Below are 23,102 nucleotides of genomic sequence, written 5' to 3' on the forward strand. Positions count from 1 at the left end.
GGCCCATATATATTTTTTTAAATGCGTCTAAGCACACATTTGTCTTCTGAGTAAAAGAAAAATACCGAAAACTCAAATGCGACCCTGTTATAGGTCTGTGTTATAAATCAGCCAGCAAACTTTGCAGTGCATGTCATACCGTATTAGCACATCCCCACACAGCACTAACCTGTCTTAAAGAAAATCCTTATAGCAGTTGTATTGATCTCTTGATCCGTTTTTGGTATCCAGATTTAGTTTGCTCTGAAAATTGTATTCAGTTGGTCTCCCGTTCTTCAACTGAACCTTTTAACTTCAACTTCTCAGAGTAACCTCAACTCTGATTGGTTATGCTGTCTCGGGTAGGAGGAGCCAGAGGGTTGAGTGTGTGCGTGCCCACAAAGTCTCTTTTTCATGGAAAAAAATCCTCAAACCCCACTGGCCCATTTCAAGACAAAAATAAGTGAATAGATATCTTAGAGGATCTCGAACATGTTCTCGTCTTTAATTTAATTATTAAATATAACCAATTAAGAATAATAAGATATAGATCAAAGGCTATCAAAACTATCTTTGCAACTCAGTTGTTCTGAAGATTGTAAAGTGGTATTTAGTTTATATTTACACAGACTGTTTAATAGTACATGAATGCATTTACACACAATTACAAACAGATTTAGATGCTACAAATAATCAAGCTGACATTAAAAAGGGATACTGTTGCAGACTTTTTTGTAATTTTGCAGAAACATCATTGAATCAATGAATGAAAACACTGACAAATTGACAGTTTTGGGACTGGATTGACATTTGGACCAAACCAAGAAAATTAAACTCTTTAATGTAATGACACAATTGTAATAGCCAGTATGCTATAATTTTACTATTTAATGTATTTATTAGCCAAAGTCACCTTAATTACCACTTTTCTTATTGGTAGACATAAAGCAGATCAACGCTTACACCTGGATGGGAGATGGTAGAAATTATGTGTTCATTTTTAACACATTGTTTTGTGTTATCCTATTTATTTTAACACGTTATGTGTATTTTCGTGTTGATTTTGTGTTCAAATAAATAAAAGGGACAACACAAGATGTGTTGAACGGTGTTGTTCCTAAAAATAACACAGAAATCTGTTATTTTAACACAATAGTTTTAAGATCATAAACATATTTTGCTTCTGGTATGGTGGACAGCAAGCTGCATATTTGTAAAGGTGAGAATTGAAATATGGATAAATTAAGATGATGAATTAAATAACAGAATAACAATTAATTTAACTCATGCTGTTAAACAGTTGATTGTAAGTTTATTAAAATCAGTAAACTGTATGTAAGGAAATGTGAAAAAGCAAAAACAATGTTTTCCCAAAGCTTTCATGCAGTTAAGACAATTGAACTATTTTTTATATGAAGCTCTTTTCACACTCCATGTCCTCCAGTGTGAATATGTGATCTGTAAGTTTTGCTTTTCTAGAATAACACTAAAGATATGCAAATTAAGTTACTTCACATAGACTGATTCAAAGAAAACATTTAAAGAACGAGAAACCAAAACAATTTAGAAACTACAAACCAATTCTTTTCAATAGAAAAGGATTCACAATGAAATGACATAAATTATTCATAGTTCATCAGTTGAGCATTACTTTAAATGGCTGCAGCGTTCACGCATGCGATGGGCAATACAAAAAGCATTCAGACACCAATCTGTGGTAAACAATAAACTTTTGTCTCTGTAATTTACACAGCCATAAATACCTGCATACTGTAGTATTTGTTAATAGCAGTAACATGAAAGGTAAATGGATCTGGTAGCTGTGTTGAAAATGTTGATTAAGTCTAAAACTTTTTAAAATAACTTTCTCTGTCTGTGTTGCTTCATTGCTGATTCTTGCCATACTTCTGTTGCCGAAATGCACGCGCACGTTGCCACATCATCATTGTGTACTAACAGTAAAAGGGTCTATACATTTTTATATAAGTCAGATCATATGAACATTTTGTGCACCCTCTATGGGTGAATTTAGATATAAAGATTAAATGGACTTTGAACAATCATCTTTCTACAAAATTATTAGGGTTCTGAACATAACTGCTGCGTTTTTAAATTGCTGCGAGCGTTTGAATTATATAAGATAACAAAATGCAGCACCAGTCTTATCCGAGACCGTGCACAATGATGGCAACAGTGCTGTTCGGTTGCGTCTAGATTTGTATAATTCATTAATAATTAATTGCGTCCAAAACGAAACACCTGATTAAAACAGTGAAAATGTCAGTAAAGTGAAGAACATTTCTCCTATGAAACAAAGTAACAGATGGTTCAATAATTTTGGAAGGTTGCATGCAAAATCCACTTGGCTCAAAAATCCGCTGGGGCACTTGACACCTCTGATGTTGTTCAATCTTACCATATAACAAGGGCCGTTTCAAAGGCTGCATCCTCCGGAGGTTGCATATGCAGGCTGTTTACATCCTATTTACACAGTCATGTATATCTTCTTGTAGATACTTTAGACCAGTGGTTCTCAAACTGGGGGCCGGGGCCCCCAGGGGGGCCGCGAGATGGTGCCAGGGGGGCCCCAGTTTTATGACATTTTATAAAATACATTAATTTATCATGAATTCTATGCAATTAAACCTAAAAAAATAAGTATACTAACCAACAGCACTACTTTGTATAATTCAATATGTTTTGTTTAATTAAAATTGAGTTTTAGAACAGTTTTTTGCCATAAATTTTCTTTGGAGGGGCCGCGAAGGAATGTGCCGTACACAAGGGGGGCCGCACGCTGAAAAAGTTTGAGAACCACTGTTTTAGACTCACATCAATAAACAAAAAGTGTGGGCATTGTAGACTGAAGAGTGGCCGGGTTTTTAGTATGATTTACTCAATTTTAATTACAAAGCATTAAAATGTAACATTTGGTAACAATAACCTCAGAAAACAAACTATGCTAAGTTGAAGCACAGCCATTTGTTTCATTCTTTGTTGCTCTTTTAGGGTTGAACATTTACATTAGACAACTGTCTCCACAGGCTTCAAAGACACATGAGTTGAGGTACATACACATCCCACCAAAAGAAAAAAAGATGCTATACATAAAATAAATATGAAGACATCCCTATATATAATTTATATACACAGTATTAAATATAGAAATATACGTTATATTTTCTTAATCACTTTGTTATCTAAAACATAGCATCAGCAACTCCAGTAACTGGTAGCTGGGATTGAAAATATTTTACACAGTGGGGTCAATACTGAGCCTCAAGTATACAATGATAATGAAATGAAAACAAACATTTAAATATCATTGATTAAAATGTAACTGTAAATACAATATCAGAGGAAATAACTGACCATTCAGATTTTTCGTCCTAACTGTGTGGACCTTTCAAAAATATCCATCCATATGTACCATTGTTGCTTGGGGTTTGGGTTAGAATCACTTTCGGCGACTTCCTTACCCAAACATCAACTCTTACCCCAACTCCAGGCGAGAATAGTTTTAAAAGCGGACGAAAAACATTTAGAAACCAATGCATAAAATTACATCCTAATGCAAACCCAGAATCTAACCTTAACCCCATGCCACAATGGAATGAAATAAAATGACACAATAAAGAAAGTCGTGGCACAGACACGAAAAGCCATTAATAGAGATTTGTGCTGGGAAGGACGAAAAAGACATTTGTCTCCAGAGACACAAAAAACAGTGGAAATTCTTGTCAGCTAACTCGAATAAATTAATCAAAATTACACACAAAGTCACAGTGAAATTCACACACACATAAAGATACAAACACACATGCATGCACACACATGCACACATGCGCACACACACACACACAAATTTCTGTGGCATTTTGTAAAAACATACATTTAAAAAAAAAATTTAATATTTGAAATTATATTTATTTTTAACGTCCTTTCTAATGTTTATATACAAATAATTTCACAAAACGTATCACTAAAGTAGTGATTTGAGTAGTTGGCCACATCCAGTCAAATTAATGGGTCTCTATGGGCCTTATGATTTATTTTCTAAACTCTAATTCTTTTATGTTTTTTACTAAACACAAGATGAAAACTTCAACACATAACATAGATCAATATCTAAAAACAATTTAAAACAAATTTTGCCTAGCTTCTTGGTGAAATACAGCTCTGTGTAATATATGCTGCTCCATCTGAAAGCAGTGGAAAGGTCACTCTCCAGTTTAGAACATAAGGGTATATGTCCCCCATACCTTTTTTCCGTTTTTTTAAGACCTGAACAGTGAATTAATAACGTGTGATTGACTTGATTAAAAGCTATTTACGTGATAGTTCATTGTGCAAGTAGTGTTTAAGGTAAAACCCAGAATGAATTATGTTGATTCCGCTCAATGTGCTTAAAGGGACCCTTCACTTTTTTGTGTGAAAATGCTAATTTCCACCTCCCCTAGAGTTAAACATTTGAGATTTACCTTTATGGAATCTGTTCAGCTGATTTCTGGGTCTGGCAGTACCACTTTTAGCATAGCGTAGCATAATCCATTGAATCGGTTTCATAAAAGGTGTTTTGAGATCTGAAAATTACAGTATGTTTTTATAGAACAGTCACCTCTTATAATTGAAAAGACAAGATAAAGTTCAAGAGACCTTTATGGTTTACTTCAGGGGTCACCAATCCTGGTCCTGGAGAGCCGGTGTCTCTGCAAAGGCTGTTTTTCAATATGCGTTCTTCAGCGATCTTGCGGCCTTGTGTTCTCGCTCTACGTCATTATTAACCGTCAAAGTTCAATTCCAATTCTCAAAATCGCAAGTACAGAGGACGCATGAAAATACCTGGATGTGTTCTTGATATCGAGGATGCATCGATTGCAGACTTGCGCGCTGAAATCGCTTTACGCCCCAGGAGTCATTGCGGCAAAACAATGGCGTAGGTCAGGTGACCAACACGAAGATGGCACACATCTCAAGTGCTTTTCTGTGTTCTTGCGACCTTCTGAGTTCGTTCTTCCGAGTTCGTTTTTCCGGAAACACAGATCTCCACAAGAATGCAAGTCTGTTTTAGGAATTGAGAAACAGCCAAAGTTTAGCTCCAACTCTAATCATACAAACCTGAAGCAGCTAATTAAGTTGCGTCAGGTGTGTTTGATTATGGTTGGAGCTAAACTGCAGAGACACTGGCCCTCCAGGACCCCTGGTTTACTTAAACCTAGCTTATCCCAGCTATGTGTGCCCAAGCCTATTTGTCTTGCTAGAAATGTTCTGTGTAAATGACAAAGACAGGATGCCACAAAGGAGGCTGATAGAACTGATCAATTCAAATCGAAAGTGTAAAATCATTTCCAGAGATGTGTTTTTACTATGTTGTTTATTTAGCTCTATTTACTCAAATTTGGATTTGGAAATAAAAGTATTAAAATGTTTTCATTCTTTTCTACAGGTAAAGATTGCACCTGGCCTCTGCAAGCATTTAGAGTGGATTCAGCAGCCTCAGCAACATCCCAGTCTTCAACAAATAACAATCAGCATTTGTGTGGCAATGTCCATGAGTACTATACAAGGACTTTCTCTGAAGCATTAGATTTGATTCATCACGTTAATCAACCAAGTTTTTTTAAGTTTGTTCATATTCATTGCAGGATGAGAGCAGCTTTGAAGACCCTTAGCTTAATGACCGACTCTTATTGTCAGGTGAATCTTCGTGCTTTTCATAAACACCCAGTTATAAATTTTCATACATTCTGGTGGAGGTCTTGCCCTACACAGCTACAATCCAAAAATGTCAACCTTTTGTCTGTACCTAATCAATCTAAAGGCAGGATCTCAGTTCCTCAGAGTGTACGGCAATTTCACAGTGAAACCTTTAAATGTGGTCCTAAATCAAAAGAACCAAAATCTTCCAGCTCTGATGGAACCTCTGATTGCCTGACCCACACTGATGCACAAGGTAAAGCCTCCATGGTCAACGTGGGCAGTAAGCCGGTAACTTGTCGCACAGCCACGGCTTGTGGCAAGGTCATCCTAGGCCCAAAAGCTTTTAATTTGGTGCGTGCCAACCAACTTGCCAAGGGTGATGCACTGGCGGTAGCCCAGCTAGCTGGCATCATGGGTGCCAAGCAGACTGCATCTCTTATTCCTCTTTGCCATACGCTTCCTCTTGACCACACCTCTGTTACTATAGAGTTGCTGGAGGAAGGACATACTGCTGTTGTCAAGGCAACGTGCCAAACCCTAGGCCGCACAGGAGTGGAGATGGAGGCTCTGACAGCTGTGACGGTTGCCACGCTGGCAATGTACGACATGTGCAAGGCTGTCAGTCGTGACATCATTATTACTGACATAAAGTTGCTTGGCAAGACAGGTGGGCAAAGAGGTGACTTCCAGCGTCCTGACATATCCTAATTTTGAATGCATCTTGTCATTTTACTTTGAGTGACTTTAGTATCAAAGTGTACCTTTGGATGCATCTGACTGGCCCAGTTATTGCAAATTTACTGTCTACAAAACAAGTTGTTTGCTAAATACCAGCATTTAGATTGATTGTTAACGGACTGTTGTCATTTATCAGCATAAGCATTCAAAAGTCCTTAATTTTCATTAATAAAATGGGCCTGTTCACGGCAAGAAAAAAAATTACTTGCAGGGTTTTTTATTTTCAAAGCATTTACGCAATGTGTGATGCAAATTTCTGATGGGCTCTACCCTAAAGATATCTAACCTAAGGCAAACTGCAGTTGCCTACTAATTACATTTTTTTTCTTCTATTTAATTGTTTAGTTTATTTGTTATACTGGCTGGCCAGTAAAGGCCTTAAAGATGAAAAACTAATGACATGGCCCACTTCCTCACCTGACTTAAACCCTATTGAGAACTTTTGATCCCTTCTTAAGCAGGACATTTACAGTTAAGGTAAACAGTACACCTCTCTGAACAGTGTCTGGGAGGCTATGGTTGCATCTGCACAAAATGTTTATTCTGACCAGATCAAGAAACTGACTGAATCCATGAATGGAAGGCTTGTGACTGTTATCGAAATGAATGGTAATTTGGTAAATGTAGAGTTTGTTTATAATTCTCACTTTAACCGGTGAAAAAAAAACAAGTGAGATGGTAAAATCTTTTTTTTTCATTTAGTTGCCTAATAATTCTGCACACTAATAGTTGCCTAATAATGGTGTACATAGAAATATTCTCTTAAGAAAGCCAAAACTTCACTTTTACTACTTAAATGTTAAGGTTTGATTGTTTGTTAATATTTTGAATTGACCAAGAGCACTGTAGTTGTACAATAACAAAATTAATCCTCAGAAATATGTAAGATAATTTCCTGAATAAATATAGCACCTCCCCAAAGGACACTGCACGGGGGCAAACTAAGTGCCCAGGAAGGCAACTCTCTACGATTCACAGTGGATTTCCGACACCTTTGGGTTTCAAGACACACCTTTAGGGTGTCATACATTTGTATTCTTATTCTCTCATCTACCATTTGTATAAAGATGTGATGTTTGACAATCAAGGGTAGCTCTTTTCTATTTAAATGTCTCATTGCAAGTGGTTACAATGGTCTCACTCATATAACAACAGAATTCAATGTTAAAGTATATGTGAAAATTCATTCAATGTTGATAGACAACTCCCATTCTAAGCATAAGCCAATCACCCACTGTGTGCAAATTAAGGACAGCCCTTAATTTGTCAACAACCAATCAGTACCAAATTCCTATATGCTTTGTTCTCTGGTTATTTAAGGAGATGTGTAGAAGATTTAGGCGGGACTTTCGATATCTAGAAATGCACCCCCATGATGCTGTATCTTTGATACAGCATCATGTTTCTTTTTATTTTATTTTGAGGAATCTGTAACCAGATATCCCGCACAATTACTGTGTGTCGTCTTTACCAGGTATGCAATGGTTTTTCGTTTGTTTTGTATTTGAATTGGAATGTAAATTGGCTTCTGAATTATGTTTTTCCTTACCTGGTTAATAAATTGTTATGTTTGATTTTATTCTGTGTTGCTCGGTAAATGTTGACACTGCAAGTAATACCGTTGTATCCGTAGTTACCGTAAGGACTGAAATCAGGCTAGGATCGGCCCAAATCCCAGTTAGATAGTGAATAATACATCAGCTGAGGATTTGTGAGATACGACTAGCAAATTGGCGTTAGTTTAAGTGTACTTAGAAGCGTGGAGTAACATCTCTGATTACTCTAAATAGGGTAAGTCTCAACCTCTGTTTATTTCAATATTATTCTATTCATTCATTTTGATTAGAAATAATTATTGTAATAATTAAGTGTCACCTCTAAGGGGACTAAATAAAGTATGTTTAAAGGTGAGCACGCAGAGAGCAGCCGCTTAAGCGTATAGTCCAACCTCTGGCAGCGACCAACACTGATTCGCTTATGACCGTTGACCAGTATATTAATTATGAGGCCCGTACTAGGATCATGTGCGACTATGAGAACCGAATGAACGAGTGTAATACCAGAGCTTTATCAGAATAAATAAACAAACATCCATCTAAATTCTGTAAGTTTTAAAAGTAATAATCAATCCAATTTGTAATATAATATAAACTAAATCTTTGTCTATGGAGTCAGATAAGAGATAAATTTAACTAAATCATGTAACGCCAAAACGTCATCTGCAAAGCGCCGGAAAAGACCGAACGCGCTATTACCCTTCGTTTGGATTCCGTCGTTGGGCCAAACGGATGGATGGGGCCATATTTGGACCCCTTACAAAGAATACAACTTGCCTAATAATTCTGCACACGGTGTAAGTCAAAGGTGAATATCATGCCTAAGGTGTGAATCTTCACTAAAGGTTCCTAAACAAGAGCTTTGTTTTCATAGTAACACATGTAAAACACAAGTAAAAAAAAGTGTTAAAATATTTTATTGTACAGTTAGGCTACATAAAACATCTCGTTATGGCTGTAACCTTACCCTTTTTGACAAAGTCGATTATGTCCCTATACCATTTTTAAAGTAAATGAAACATTGATTGCATAATGTATCCATTAAGGAAAATCCGTTTAAAATAATCTTTCTTCATAATCTAAAGAATTCTAAATATGCCCTGCATACTACATCCAGATAAAGAGTTGGGGAACAAAAATGAACATTATTAAACTCTTTCCACACTTATGGATGGACAACATCAGACATTTGTGGAAGATCTTTATTTGATTTATCGGAGTAAAAGAAAATAGCCTAACAAAAACACACATGCTCGATCCTGTGTAACCCCATGTGGTGAGTTTTTTTTAATGTCTCACAATGTAAATTGGACAGCTAAATTTTCAGTGCACGGCATACTGTATTAGCACATTCCCACAACCCTAACCTCTCTTAAAAAATATCAATAGTTGTATTTACCTCTTGATCCGTTTTTGGTATCCAGATTTAGTTTGACTTGACCACTCAACTGAACTGGTTCTTCAACTGAACCTTTTAATTTCCACTTCTCAGAGTAACCTCAACTCTGATTGGTTATGCTGACCAATATTACTAACCATATTACAATGGCAGTTTCAAAGGCTAAATACTCTAGTGGTCGCATATGCAGGCTGCATACATCATCAAACCTGGTTTATTTCAGTTGACTGAGCATTAAGCCCGATTTATAGTCGTGCGTAGGTTCTACAAAATTTTTAACAGCGCGTCAGTTCTACGCAGACCGCAAGCGCTGTGATTGGTCCACCAGAACCCCTCCCGTCAGGTAAAAAAACTGCGTCATAGGTATTTCCGTTTGCGACGGTGAAAACAAAGAATGGCCAAGTTGAGGAGTGATTTAACTCAAACTGGAACAAAAGTCGCTGTTTATTTACATCCATCATGTTGCTGGTCTTCTCAAATCATATACAACAAGTTGCTGTTTCTTCTTCGTTTGTAGGTTAACTTGCCAAGCTTCTTCTTCTTTGACAGTCGTGCTGCTACTGTGGTTACACGCGTGGTACTGCCTACCAGCAGCCTGCCCGTGTGTTTGCACGTCGACGCGGACGACGACGGAAAAGTATAAATGAAAACCGACGCAGAACCTACGCCGTCGCGGCTACGCCATAGGACCTACGCACAACTATAAGCAGCCCTTTAGAAATGCAAGTCATAAGCATATTACAACAATTTACTATTAACTAAGTAGAATAAAATTGTACAATTGTTATTTTAGGGCTGGACGATATATCGCATGGGATTATCGTGCGCATCTCGTCAGTGAGGCCAACTCCTTGATTGGTAGTAAATCGCCAGAGGGAGTGGTATTTACTAGCCATAGTTCACTTACAAGTAAGGCAATATCAACATTGCCCAGCTTGTCTGTGAACTACGGCTATGTGTGGTAAATCCAAAATTTAATTTCACAAAAATTAAAGTTATTGTTTGGTTCGCAACTTATTGCATGAATTAAACAAGATTATTTTTTAAACATAATTTACCTGCTTCGACATAGGCCCAATGGTCATATTAAAACATTTCTTCTCTACCTAGATTGACTGGACAAGGATTGTGGAATTCGTCTCACTTATTAAAAGCAGGGTGCATGATCTCTGAAAGCCAATGTTGACATTTGAAATCACCTAAACAAACACACCCCTACCCCAATAAGACTTACTTTTGTCATTAAACACTTTTCAGACCTCGGACATGATTAATGCGCATCTCGAGTGTGAACTCTCATGTGGACATTAAGATATCCTTTCGCTATGAAACTCTTTTCACACTGAAGACATGGGAATGGGCGCTCTCCAGTGTGAATTTTCATGTGGGCATCAAGACAAGGTCTTTGAGTGAAACACTTTCCACACTGGAGACACATGTACGGGCGCTCTCCAGTGTGAACTCTCATGTGTTTCTTAAGACCTCCTTTCGTTATGAAACTCTTTTCACACTGAAGACATAGGAATGGATGCTCTCCAGTGTGAATTTTCATGTGGGCATCAACACTACGTTTTTGAGTGAAACTGTTTCCACACTGGAGACACATGTACGGGCGCTCTCCAGTGTGAACTCTCATGTGCTTCTTTAGATATGCTTTTGTAATGAAACTCTTTTCACACTCAGGACATGGGTATGCCCGCTCTCCACTGTGAATTTTCATGTGGGCATCAAGATTCGGTTTTTGAGGGAAACACTTTCCACACAGAAGACACATGTATGGGCGCTCTCCAGTGTGAATGTTCATGTGTTCTGCGAGTTTATCTTTCTTAATGAAACACTTTCCACACTGGAGACAAATGTGTGGCCGCTCTCCAGTGTGAATCTTCATGTGATTTGCAAGTTTATCTTTCCTAGTGAAACTATTTCCACACTGAAGACAAATGTGTGGGTATACTCCAGTGTGAATGCTCATGTGGTCTGTAAGTTTTCCTTTCCTAGTGAAACTCTTTCCACACTCAAGACATGTGTAAGGGTGCTCTCCAGAGTGAATTTTTATGTGCTCCACAAGGTGTCCTTTTCTTTTAAATCCCTTTTCACAGTGAGGGCAAGTAAAAGATTTGCTGTCTTCTGTTCTTTTTGGACATAAAGTGTTTTTCATCTGCAAACAACCAGAAGATATTTCTGCCATTGTGGAATGATGTTCCTGACACTGATGATGTTTCTTCCAGTTCCTTTAGATCTAAAATACAATTATATACAAAAGAAATTGGTTACAGGCATATTTATGCGAAAAACAAGTACAAGTAATTGCATATTTCTCCTTTCCCATATTGTTTTGCCTAGTGTCTGTGTTTTCTGTAGTTCATAACCATTCTTTTGATTCCAATATAAAATAAATTCATTAGAACTGTGTGGTACTGTAAAATAGTCAAAAGACGGCTGCCACGTGAAGGCTCAGTACCGTTAACCACTTTTTTAAAAAGTTTTATAATCTTTTTTTTTGCCTTTTTTAATACTTCTCTTATTTATACATATCTTTTCTAATTTCTTCAGTTGTTTCCTCTTATTCTGGTTTATTTTATATAATTTTCTGCACTGTGACCTTTACTAGATTTACCATTAGTCGTCACACTCTTTCTCCCATAGAGGTTGATTATAGTGATTCTGATCTTCACATGGTCCACAAGTAGTCTATATGCCCTCCAACTGCATGTTGTGTTTGGCAGACAGTTGTGCAATTACAGTGGATCATCTGCAGGAGGCTTTTTGGGGCAGCAGCCGTTCCATTGTATAGACCCCACAGGTCGGGTCATGCCAGCTCACTTTACTTTGGCTTGGTTAGCTTTTCTATTAAGTTTAGTACCACTTCAGAGTGGGTTTGGTTGTGCTGGCTGGGAGTCCGGCCAGTAGCACATTGCAGTAGTCCAGTCTGGACATGACAAGAGCCTGGGACTAGAACTTGTGTAGCATGCTCAGATAGAAAAGGTCTAATTTTACTAATGTTGTAGAGGATGAATCTACAAGAGTGGGCGGTGCTGGCAACATGCCCTGTGATTGTAATAAATCTTAGGGCCAGATGATATGACAAGCAGTTTTGTCTTTGCGAAGTTCAGCTGGAGATGATAATCCTTCATCCAGAGTGGCATAGCAGAGGTAGGAAAAGCCATGTTTCCGAATGATAGAACCCAGGAATGTCATGCCAATGTCATAGAAAAGAGCAGTGGTCTAAGCACTGAGCCTTGAGGTACCCCGGTGTTGAGACGTTGAGGTTCAGAGGCGTCACCTCTCCAATGGATTCATAGACCCATAAATGTCACGGTACGTGTAAACCGGATTGTGGAAAATAATAAGAGATGACGAACCCAAACGCAAGATGTATGAAAAATATAACTATTTATTAAACTGAAACTAAAAACACCCACGAGGGGGTAAAAACAGAAAGAAACAGAAACAATGTGATGAAACACAAATAACTGGAACAGCTAACCGGGAACCATAAAACTTGGATTTCACAAACATCAAACAACGCACGCACACCACACAGAGAACACAAGGGCATTATAAAGACACCACATCAATGGGGAACAGGTGAACATAATTAATCACTTAAGACATGATTACATAAGGGAGTAGGGTAAAAGTGACAAGACACTGGGAATACGTGTTACACAGATATGATGTGAATACACACGTATTCCCACATAAAACAATGCTGCCCTGGTCCTGCCTTCTGGATAATAACCAAGGTCAGGCAAGACCATGACAGCCACAAAACACTGGGAACACGTGTCACACAGATATGATGTGAACACACGTGTTCCCACGTACACACACTGCTGCCCTGACCTTGCCCACAGAACATAGACCTGATCTACACTAAGGTCTGGCAAGATCACGACAGCAACAAGACACCGGGAACATGTGGCAGCCACACACAGAATGTGATCCCACATGTCCCCACACAGAACATGATACTGCCACGGTCCTGTCAGATGTACTCAGACCTAATCTAGCACGGATGTCTGACAGGACCATGACAATAAATCATGGGGTCAGACACCAAGATTACTTGGCTAGGTGAAATGATGGAGGAGTTATGATATTTTAAGGGCTTCCTGCCTGTCTTAAACGGCATCTTGACAATTACACCTTCCTAGAAGTCAAAATTTGGTAAGCTTTTAGTATATTATTAGGGACACCTAATACTACACAAAACAGCTGAGAACCCTTTTGTTAGAATTTTTTTAGGGTTAGGTGGTTTTTTCATATATGCAGCCATCTATTTTTGGAGTCTGAACTCTTGCGTGAAAGCACAACACCTGTTCCGGGCAACAACGTTTCACGCGAGAGTTTAGTTTTCCCAAGATGGCGCCCGCATGGATATGTGATCCAGACGTGAACGGTAAATGTTTCTTTTTAATAAACTGCCTGTACACTTGCAAAGTTCTCAATGCTTCGGTTTACATATAGAGACCCTCATTGTGCTACAGTGTAAGTGTGGGGTTGTTTTGAGCATTGTTGGTGGTGTGGACATGGCGATTTCGTTTTTGGTGCACTGATGCCCCGAAGGCTACCATAACATGCTAATTTGCGTTTAGCAATAACACTGGTCACGTTAGACTAGCATGAAAACAAACTCCAGTGAACGGTCGAACTCGGTACACGTTTGTTATTAACCCTAGGATCATTTCAAGGCGGAATTTCCCTTTAAACCCATTGTGCGAGCTGTCTCTTTAGTACCGCATGGTTTATGTTGATGCTGATTAAACTGCAGTTCGGACACATCCACCAAACAAAAGAAAACGTATCTCAAACCCCGTTGCGCAACGTTTCCAGGAAACATGTCGTTCAACCCGCAAATCGTAGCAAAACGTTGCACACCATTTTAAACTTTCACGTGCTGCTGTCGTTCAAACCACACAAGTTAGGCTCGCAAATGTTCGTTTGAACTATGATTTCAGGAAACACCAAATCGTTGAACTTTGTCAGTAATCGACGAAACTTACGACAGTAGTTGGCTAACAATGGTTTTGAGAAATGCACCAATCACGCATACATTATCATCGCCTTCATTTTTTTTAGGTTTTAACTATTTTCTTAAAGCCACTTTTTATTTTGTGTAGCTCAACAATCTTTTGCTGCACTTCAGAATGGTTTTCCCCATTGAATGATTAAAGTTGCCAGAAAAAGTAGTGATTGTTTTAATTTTTCCATTGTGAAGTATACGAGTGAAATGGCCCCTCAAATGACAAAAGGTAGGGCTGGACCTGAATTCGTCCATTGAGAACTAATTGGATTGTTTGAAGTTGGGTCATGTTGCTACTTGCTAATAGCTGCGATCTTTTCCTGGGCCCCGCCCACCATACGGAAGAGATTTTTTTAGGAAGGCATGAAGATTAGCGTTTTTGATGAAAGATTATGAGGGCAAATGAATAAAAAATAACGCTCACAGTTGTGTCATTTGAAAAAAAATTTTTTTATTTAAATTTCAATGGGCCTTTAGGTGTGCTAAGAAAATGTTCATATCAATGGGAATATACTTACGAGATATTTTACTCAAAAATTGTTTAGGGGTGCCAATAATTGCGTCCAGTGTGTATAAGAGAGAAAAAAATCATAATGTAAATCCCTCTTCAATTAATTCACGTCAATGTTTTTTTTAATTAAAGCCCAAAAGGAGAAACATTGCAGATTTTTTTGACAGCTTTCTTTGCTAATATTTACCAAGGGTGCAGGGGCGGATTTAGTGATTTAGGTGCTCAAGGCAAAACCATGTATCGGGGCCCTAACTATGCACCCTTTATGCAACCTTTACTGTATTTTTCTATCTCTTTCTCATCGCTATCTCAATCTCTTTTTTCTCGAGGTTACATAAGTTTCAGCCCCCAATGAGGTTGAGATATATATATATATATATATAGTTGAATAATATGATTGGATTTTATACTAACCGCAGTACTACATGGTATACTTTTTTATTTTACTTTGTGTACTGAATTTCTATTTTAATTTAATGCCACATTACATCAACAATATATTTTAAATTAAAGTACTTTGTATTCAAATGAACATAATACGATGAGAAGAAACATAATATGGTTTTAAAATAATGCAATCATAGGTGTTAAGAACTTGAGATAAGATAAACAAGGGGTGAAATTTGACTTTATACAGTGGATGGTAAAGCGTCATTGCTTCTGCATTACATTATGTAAACAGTTTCTATATTAATTAACTATACACTTGTCATTTATCAGTTAATGTACACATCTGGTACTTTGACGTTCGCTAGTGAAATACAGGGCAAAGCCGAAGCATGCTACGGTTTTCATTTGAGATTTAAATGAGACTAAAGCGATCACAAATTCGTGTGCAGATTGCGAAATGAATTACAATCTTTAGTGGTGCAGGGCAGACATTTTGGCGGACTAAATCTTACCTAAAGGCTACTGTACCTGAGATTACACGCTTATATTATACAAACTGTTGAACCAGTATTGTTTGCGGAGCATACTCACCGGCACATGTGTCCGTGGCCGCGAGAGAGCTGTGTCTGACGGAAAGGGGGTTGCTGAGAGCAGCACAGACCGTGTGGTGTTTGTGTGGAGAAAAGTGGAGACTTTGGCTACATTTTTGTGTGAATCATCTTTTCTGCTCCATTGGTGTAGCTACGTTTCAGTGTTAGTTTATTTCCTTGCAGCTTCGCTCTTTTAATTTATCATACAGCAGTTGTGTTGATCTCTTGATCCATTTTTCGTATCCAGATTAGTTTACTCCGAAAATTGTATTCAGTTGGTCTCCTGTTCTTCAACTGAACCTCAACTCTGATTGGTTATGCTGTCTCGGGTAGGAGGAGCCAGGGGGTTGGGTATGTGCGTGCCCACAAAGTCCCTTCTTCATGGTTCCTCACACTCCACTGGCCCATTTTCAATACAAAAATATTTAAAAAGATATCTTAGAGGATCTCGAACATGTTCTTTAATTTAATTCTTAAATATAACCAATTAAGAATAATAAGATATAGATCAAAGGCTATCAAAACTATCTTTGCAACTCAGTTGTTCTGAAGATAAAGTGGTATTTAGTTTATATTTACACAGACTGTTTAATGCAGTTCAAGTACATGAATGCATTTACACACAATTACAAACAGATTAAGATGCTACAAATAATCAAGCTGACATTAAAGAGTGATACTGCTGCTGACTTTTTTGTAATTTTGCAGAAACATAATTGAATCAATGAATGAAAACACTGAAAATTGACAGTTTTGGGTCTGAATTGAGTTTTTATTTTAAACATGGCCAAAATTGCATATGTCGATGTGGTAATAACAATTCCTTGAGTCTTTCTTCCACACTGCAGTCTTATGCATTATACTGCTATAATTTGTTCTTACTATTTAATGTATTTATTAGCCTTAGTCACCTTAGTTACCACTTTTCTTATTGGTAGACCTGAAGCAGATCAATGCTTACACATGGATGGGAGATGGTAGAAAGGATTTTTAACACATTATGTGTGTTGTTCCAAAAAAATAACACGGAGAGTTATTTTAACACTTAGTTTTAAGATCGACTATTTTTCTTCTAGTAGGGTGGAAAGCAAGCTGTGTATTTAGAGGTGAGAATTGAAATATAGATAAATTAAGATGATGAATTAAATAACAGTATAACATTTAAACTCATACTGTTGCAGTTGACTGTAAGTTTATTAAAATCAGTAAACTGTATGTAAGGAAATGTGAAAAAGTAAAAACGATGTTTTCCCAAAGCTTCAAATAGAAATCTTTTCACAATGAAATCAATAGAAAAATCAATAGACAAGTATTCACAATGAAATCACATAAATTATTCATAGTTCATCAGTTGAGCATTACTTTAAATGGCTGCAGCGTCACGCAGTGATGGGCAATAGAAAAAGCATTCAGACACCAATCTGTGGTAAACAATAAACTTTTGTCCCTGTAATTTACACAGCCATAAATACCTGCATACTGTAACGTTAGTCACGTCGATAATATTTTGTTAATAGCTGTATTGTGAAAGGTCACGACTGTTCTTGAAAAGGGATCTCATCTCATTAACATTTTTGTTGCCTGATGGCGCGCACTGATAAAGAAGCATTTTCATTGGCTTGCAGTGACTACGGGCACTTGCGAAAGATGACATGTTTTTAATTGTGCCCTCATTTCAAGTCCTGGGTATAAACACAAAAGTCTGGGTCTCGTTGTATTGTTCAGGCTGGACTGCAGCGTCTATTCACAGGCACAAACCCACTACTGATCGGCACGGGGGCTTTCACCTGCTCCGTTTCCGACCTGGGCCGGTTCACCCCTCCTTAGACGACCTGGTGGTCTCGGGCTCCCCCAGGAACACCATATCGATACCGAACTTAGTGCGGACACCCGATCGGCATAGTCCACTACAGACCAGAACCCCTGAACTCAAGCAATCCACCAGACTCAGACTCCCAGTAGCTTGGATTACAGACGCGCGCCACTGCGCCCCGCGAGCTCACAACGCGATCAGCAGCAGTCATGTTGAATCACCATGCGCCCTCTAGTGTAGGCCTATCTTAGCTTAATATTATATGTGGATGAGTAAAGGGTAAACCAAAACTATAATTTATTTATCGATAATCAAATCGTTACAGTGTATTGATGCTGCACTTTATATTAGTCTATATGGGCCATTATGACAGGAGGTTGAGTTTGTGCATTCTGAACCTCAAAATTATTATCATAACATTCGCTTATTATGTTTGTCCTTTATTTATTGCCAGTCACATAACAAAAACAAAATATCAATAAAGTGCTTGTGTACAGAGGAATAGATCAGGAAGTGGATGCCGCTCCTCAGCAAGACCTGAACAAAGTTTTAGATGAAAACAAAAGTCAGGGTCTCACTGTATTGTTCAGGCTGAATTGAAGCGTCTATTCACAGGCGCGATCCCACTACTGATCAGCACGGGGGCTTTGACCTGCTCCGTTTCCGACCTGGGCCGGTTCACCCCTCCTTAGACGACCTGGCGGTCTCGGGCTCCCCCAGGAACACCATATCGATACCGAACTTAGTGCGGACACCCGATCGGCATAGTCCACTACAGACCAGAACCCCTGAACTCAAGAGATCCACCAGACTCAGACTCCCAGTAGCTTGGATTACAGGCGCGCGCCACTGCACCCGGCGAGGTCTCACGCAATCAGCGGTCGTGTTGAATTACATACATCGGACCATGCGCCCTCTAGTGTATGACATCAGAATTAGGAAAATCATAATGGGGCTTGGTTTAGGTAAATCCAGGACTAGGCCTTATATTAGGTCATTTAAGACGTTTTTACAAACATACCTTACAAAGAACACTACAGGTGTGCATCTTAAGACAAAACAATGTCACTGATATATGTTAAAATAAAATAGTAGAAGGTGTTTTTAAATTAAAGCAGCTCAAACGTGCATTTAAGTCTGGGACTAGAATAAACCCTGTCCGGGAAACCCCCCAGTGTATTCTTTATAGGCCTACAACATTGACAATGTATCTTGCATAGACATAAAGTTTGTACAGATTTTGTTATATTGTGAGGGCAAAATATAGCGAAAATGTGACAAATTAGGACATTTGATTTGAAGCAGTTCTTTTAAAATGAAAGGCTCTTATAAATGGGCTAATTAATGCCTTGTTTGATGTTAATCTAATTTACACCCAAAACAGTTTGTTAAAACAGTGGCGTAGGCAGAAAGTATAATGGGTGGGCATCTTAAAGAGCTCTAAAAATTTGCATCATGCCGTGTTTTTCCACCTGCTTTAATTGGAAGAATAAAATTACAGACTGTTCTGTCCGTCAGTGGCATCAATTTACTAAAAGTCAAAAAATAGCAAGTTAAAATTATGTTATTCAGGGGTGTCGAGCATCAAAGTTCATACTGGAATCATAATTATTAACGTCCATTAATGAAATACATAAAAAAAAAACTTTACAGGCCATATTCTCAAGGACTACACAGACAAAAAAACGTAAGAAGCATTTCGAAGTTCATTTATTTGGTATTTTACACATATGAAAAACTGAGTGAAAAAATTCAATTTTACACCAAGAAGTCATGTTAACATTACATTCATGCACTCATCTGTCACACCTGTGATGAGCTGTACTGTGCAAAAACAAGGAATAAAATGAATCAACTTGATGCAACGTAAGAAGATCTTAATGTAATGCTGTCATTTTTAGTGTATTTTCACATTTCAATTGAATTGCGTTGAAAGCATGCAACTTAAAAACAACAACAACAACCCTATTTTATAAAACATTATTAGAGGAAAGTATTTTTGCATCAAAGTCAGATGCATGCAAAATACACTTTGAGGGGGATGACTCGGCATGACACCTCTAATTCTATTCATCTGGCAGGCACTGGCACGCCCGCTTGTTGCCCGGTAGTGCAAACACGGCTAATCTAACCGTATTATGCCGCATACGTCAACAAGCCTGGTTTATTTCAGTTAACTGAGCATTATAATGCGTCTCAAAGAACTTATCACAGGTGCGAAGACACCATAAGTCATCTTGATCGAGTGAGCATGTGTTGTCCAGCTGCGAGAGCATTAGAGAGAGTCAAGCACGTACTCATCCCAGCCTTTACTCGCATATTGTGCGTGCTGAGCAGACGTGCACTCGTGTCTTTATCTCACGCATGTTTCAGAACCAGCCACTATAAAAACAATATTAAAAAAGATTCTATTGCTGACCAGTTTTGGCCCGCGGGACCTTATATATTTGAAGATAAAGTGGCCCCTTCACCTGTAGAGTTATGGACTAAAATTATGAAAAAAAAATGTTGATGGGCACAAATGTGAATTCTCATGTGCCTCAAAAGACTTACTTTTGTCTTAAACCCTTTTCAGACATAGGACACCATAATTGCCCGTCTCCAGTGTGAACTCTCATGTGGACATTAAGACTATATTTTCGACTGAAACTCTTTCCACACTGAAGGCAGGTGTACGGGCGCTCTCCAGTGTGAACTCTCATGTGCTTCTTAAGACATCCTTTCGCTATGAAACTCTTTTCACACTGAAGACATGGGAATGGACGCTCTCCAGTGTGAATTTTCATGTGGGCATCAAGACTAGGTTTTTGAATGAAACTCTTTCCACACTGGAGACACATGTATGGGCACAATCCAGTGTGAATTTTCATGTGGGCATCAAGATTAGGTTTTCGAGTGAAACTCTTTCCACACTGGAGACACGTGTACGAACACTCTACAGTGTGAACTTTCATGTGCTTCTTTAGATATGCTTTCGTAATGAAACTCTTTTCACACTCAGTACATGGGTGTGCTTGCTCTCCACTGTGAATTTTCATGTGGGTATAAAGATTAGCTTTTTGAGTGAAACATTTTCCACACAGAAGACACATGTTTGGGCGTTCTCCACTGTGAATGTTCATGTGATCTGTAAGTTTATCTTTCCTAATGAAACACTTTCCACACTGGAAACACATGTGTGGGCGCTCTCCAGTGTGAATCTTCATGTGATCTGCAAGTCTATCTTTCCTAGTGAAAACCTTTCCACACTGAAGACACACGTGTGGGTGCTCTCCAGTGTGAATTCTCATGTGCACCCTGAGAGTTGATTTATCATTAAAACTTTTTTTACATTGAGTACATGTGAATGGGCGCTCTCCAGTGTGAACTCTCCTGTGAATTATAAAATGTGCTTTCGTTCTAAAACTCTTTTCACACTGAGTGCATTTGTATGGGCGCTCTCCAGTGTGAATTCTCATGTGGGCATCATGATTATCTTTCCTAGTGAAATTCTTTCCACACTGAAGACATGGGTATAGGTGCTCTCCAGTGTGAATCCTCATGTGGACATTAAGACCATTTTTTTGAGTGAAACACTTTCCACACTGAAGACATGTGTTTGGGGACTCTCCAGTGTGAATTCTCATGTGCTCCACAAGGTCTCCTTTTCTTTTAAATTCCTTTTCACAGTGAGGGCAAGTAAAAGATTTGCTGTCTTCTGTTTTTTGCTTTCTTTTTGGACAGAAAGTGTTTTTCATCTGTAAACACCCAGAAGATATTTCTGCCATTATGGAATGATGTTCCTGACACTGATGATGTTTCTTCCAGTTCCTTTAGATCTAAAATGAGACAAAAGTATATTTTGTGATATCTGACTTTCTTTTACATTGTTTTTGTTATTGTCATGTTAACCAAATCATAATAAAATGGAAGTGTTTTACTTCAATGTTTCTTACCGATAATTAATGAAGAATCGAGAGTGGATCTCTTTGTTTCTCAGTATTGATTTCCTCTTTAATGATTGTTCACACAATACCTGCTTGTAGACATTGTATTATGGCAACATTTGGATGAAATGGCCTCTTTAATAAATTATTCCTGCATTTATTCGTTAATGTTTTCACTGATGGTGTAAATCTTGATCTCTGTAGTTTAGAAAAACAGACCTGTCAAAAAAAATAACAATAGTGTTTTAATATAGTTAGGATACATAAACACTCGTTTAAAAAGGTGTAAGGCTCAGAATCATATTAAGTCCGACTAGCTACTTAGAAAAACTGCCACGGTAAAATAGTGCATACAATGTTCTTTTGTTATCATATGACCTTTGGTAACTGCATCATCAAGCTGCATCATCAAGTTACTATCTTGTTTTGGTAAAATGTAATCCATCCTATTTAATCCTATTAAATGTGTGATGTTGTTACAATTGTGGAAGTCTGTGAGGTTCGACCTTCGGAATGAACGGAGTGACCAGTGATTAAAACCTAAATAAAAACAGTCCCGCAGGAAGACTCAAGTTGAGAGACAGTTGAATGTTTCCTGATGAGACATCTCAATCTGGGTTCTCCCTGCAGTATTACTACCCCATTCCTGGTCTGAGTGCGTCATATTTTTGTTAAGGTTCATAAGTATTTTAAACCTGACACATTATCACATACGTTTTTTAAAAGTTTTAAGTATTTTCTTAAAGCCACTTTCTATTTTGTGTAACTGAACAATCTTTCGGTGCTGCAGTTCAGGGCCAAAAAACGCAATTTGAAATTCGCTGCATGCCTGCAACGCAATTCGCCTACTGCCCAACTGTTTTTGAAAACATAATACCAAATACTACTCGCATCCTTATTCCATTAACACAGTAAAACACATTAATGAAGTAAACAACGTCCACAGCAGTGTATTTTTCATTTCATTTGATTTTAACTGTTAAAAAAAGGATAGGCAACATTATGCCAGGATGACAAGTGGAAAAAACTATTTTGACAATTACCATAAGCCTATGCATAATGAAAGCGATGCGGTGTGATGCGTTCGTTTTTTCCAGGTGCGTCCACGAAATGTGAACCGCCCCTAATTGACAAACAAAATATAACAGAGAGTCAGAAGGAAACAGAGGTTGACAACAAGTAGGCTAACTGCAAATAATTAACATGGGAAGTCAAGCCATCAAATGATAAACATCAGTACATATCAAGGTGGTTTGTGTAGCATACAAACACAGAAAAATAAGAAAATAGAGAAGAAAGGAAAGATAATTATATACTGAACAAAGTGAATATGAGTTTTTCTTTGCCATATATATATATTTTTTTAAATGCGTCTAAGCACACATTTGTCTTCTGAGTAAAAGAAAAATACCGAAAACTCAAATGCGACCCTGTTATAGGTCTGTGTTATAAATCAGCCAGCAAACTTTGCAGT

General features: G+C 38.0%; 2 protein-coding genes and 1 long non-coding RNA gene across 4 annotated transcripts in view; 1 reads left to right on the plus strand and 2 right to left on the minus strand.

Annotated features, from left to right (window-relative positions):
* LOC141369465 (uncharacterized) overlaps nt 1–23,102 on the minus strand; it is a 50,049-nt gene that overhangs the window by 6,113 nt on the left and 20,834 nt on the right. Inside the window, exon 1 of one of the 2 annotated variants that reach the window (XM_073875946.1) lies at nt 170–411. The exons of the other annotated variant lie outside the window; for it this stretch is intronic. The gene's annotated coding sequence lies outside the window, so the exon portion shown is untranslated. Of the gene's footprint in view, nt 1–169; nt 412–23,102 lie in introns of those variants that run through there. 2 annotated transcript variants of the gene reach the window in all.
* On the plus strand, nt 5,285–7,655 carry LOC141369462 (uncharacterized). The gene is made up of 2 exons (XR_012373179.1): nt 5,285–5,676; nt 5,801–7,655. It is a non-coding gene; the product is annotated as an uncharacterized lncRNA (long non-coding RNA).
* On the minus strand, nt 8,860–22,740 carry LOC129427029 (uncharacterized). The gene is made up of 4 exons (XM_073876428.1): nt 21,638–22,740; nt 20,256–21,520; nt 12,236–12,301; nt 8,860–11,603 (listed from the first exon to the last, which is right to left on the minus strand). Exons 2-4 carry the CDS (start codon nt 21,467–21,469, stop codon nt 10,643–10,645), a joined length of 2,241 nt encoding a protein of 746 aa, XP_073732529.1. The 5' UTR covers nt 21,470–21,520; nt 21,638–22,740; the 3' UTR covers nt 8,860–10,642.

This window comes from Misgurnus anguillicaudatus, chromosome 14, assembly GCF_027580225.2.
Source record: "Misgurnus anguillicaudatus chromosome 14, ASM2758022v2, whole genome shotgun sequence".
NCBI classification, from domain to species: domain Eukaryota; kingdom Metazoa; phylum Chordata; class Actinopteri; order Cypriniformes; family Cobitidae; genus Misgurnus; species Misgurnus anguillicaudatus.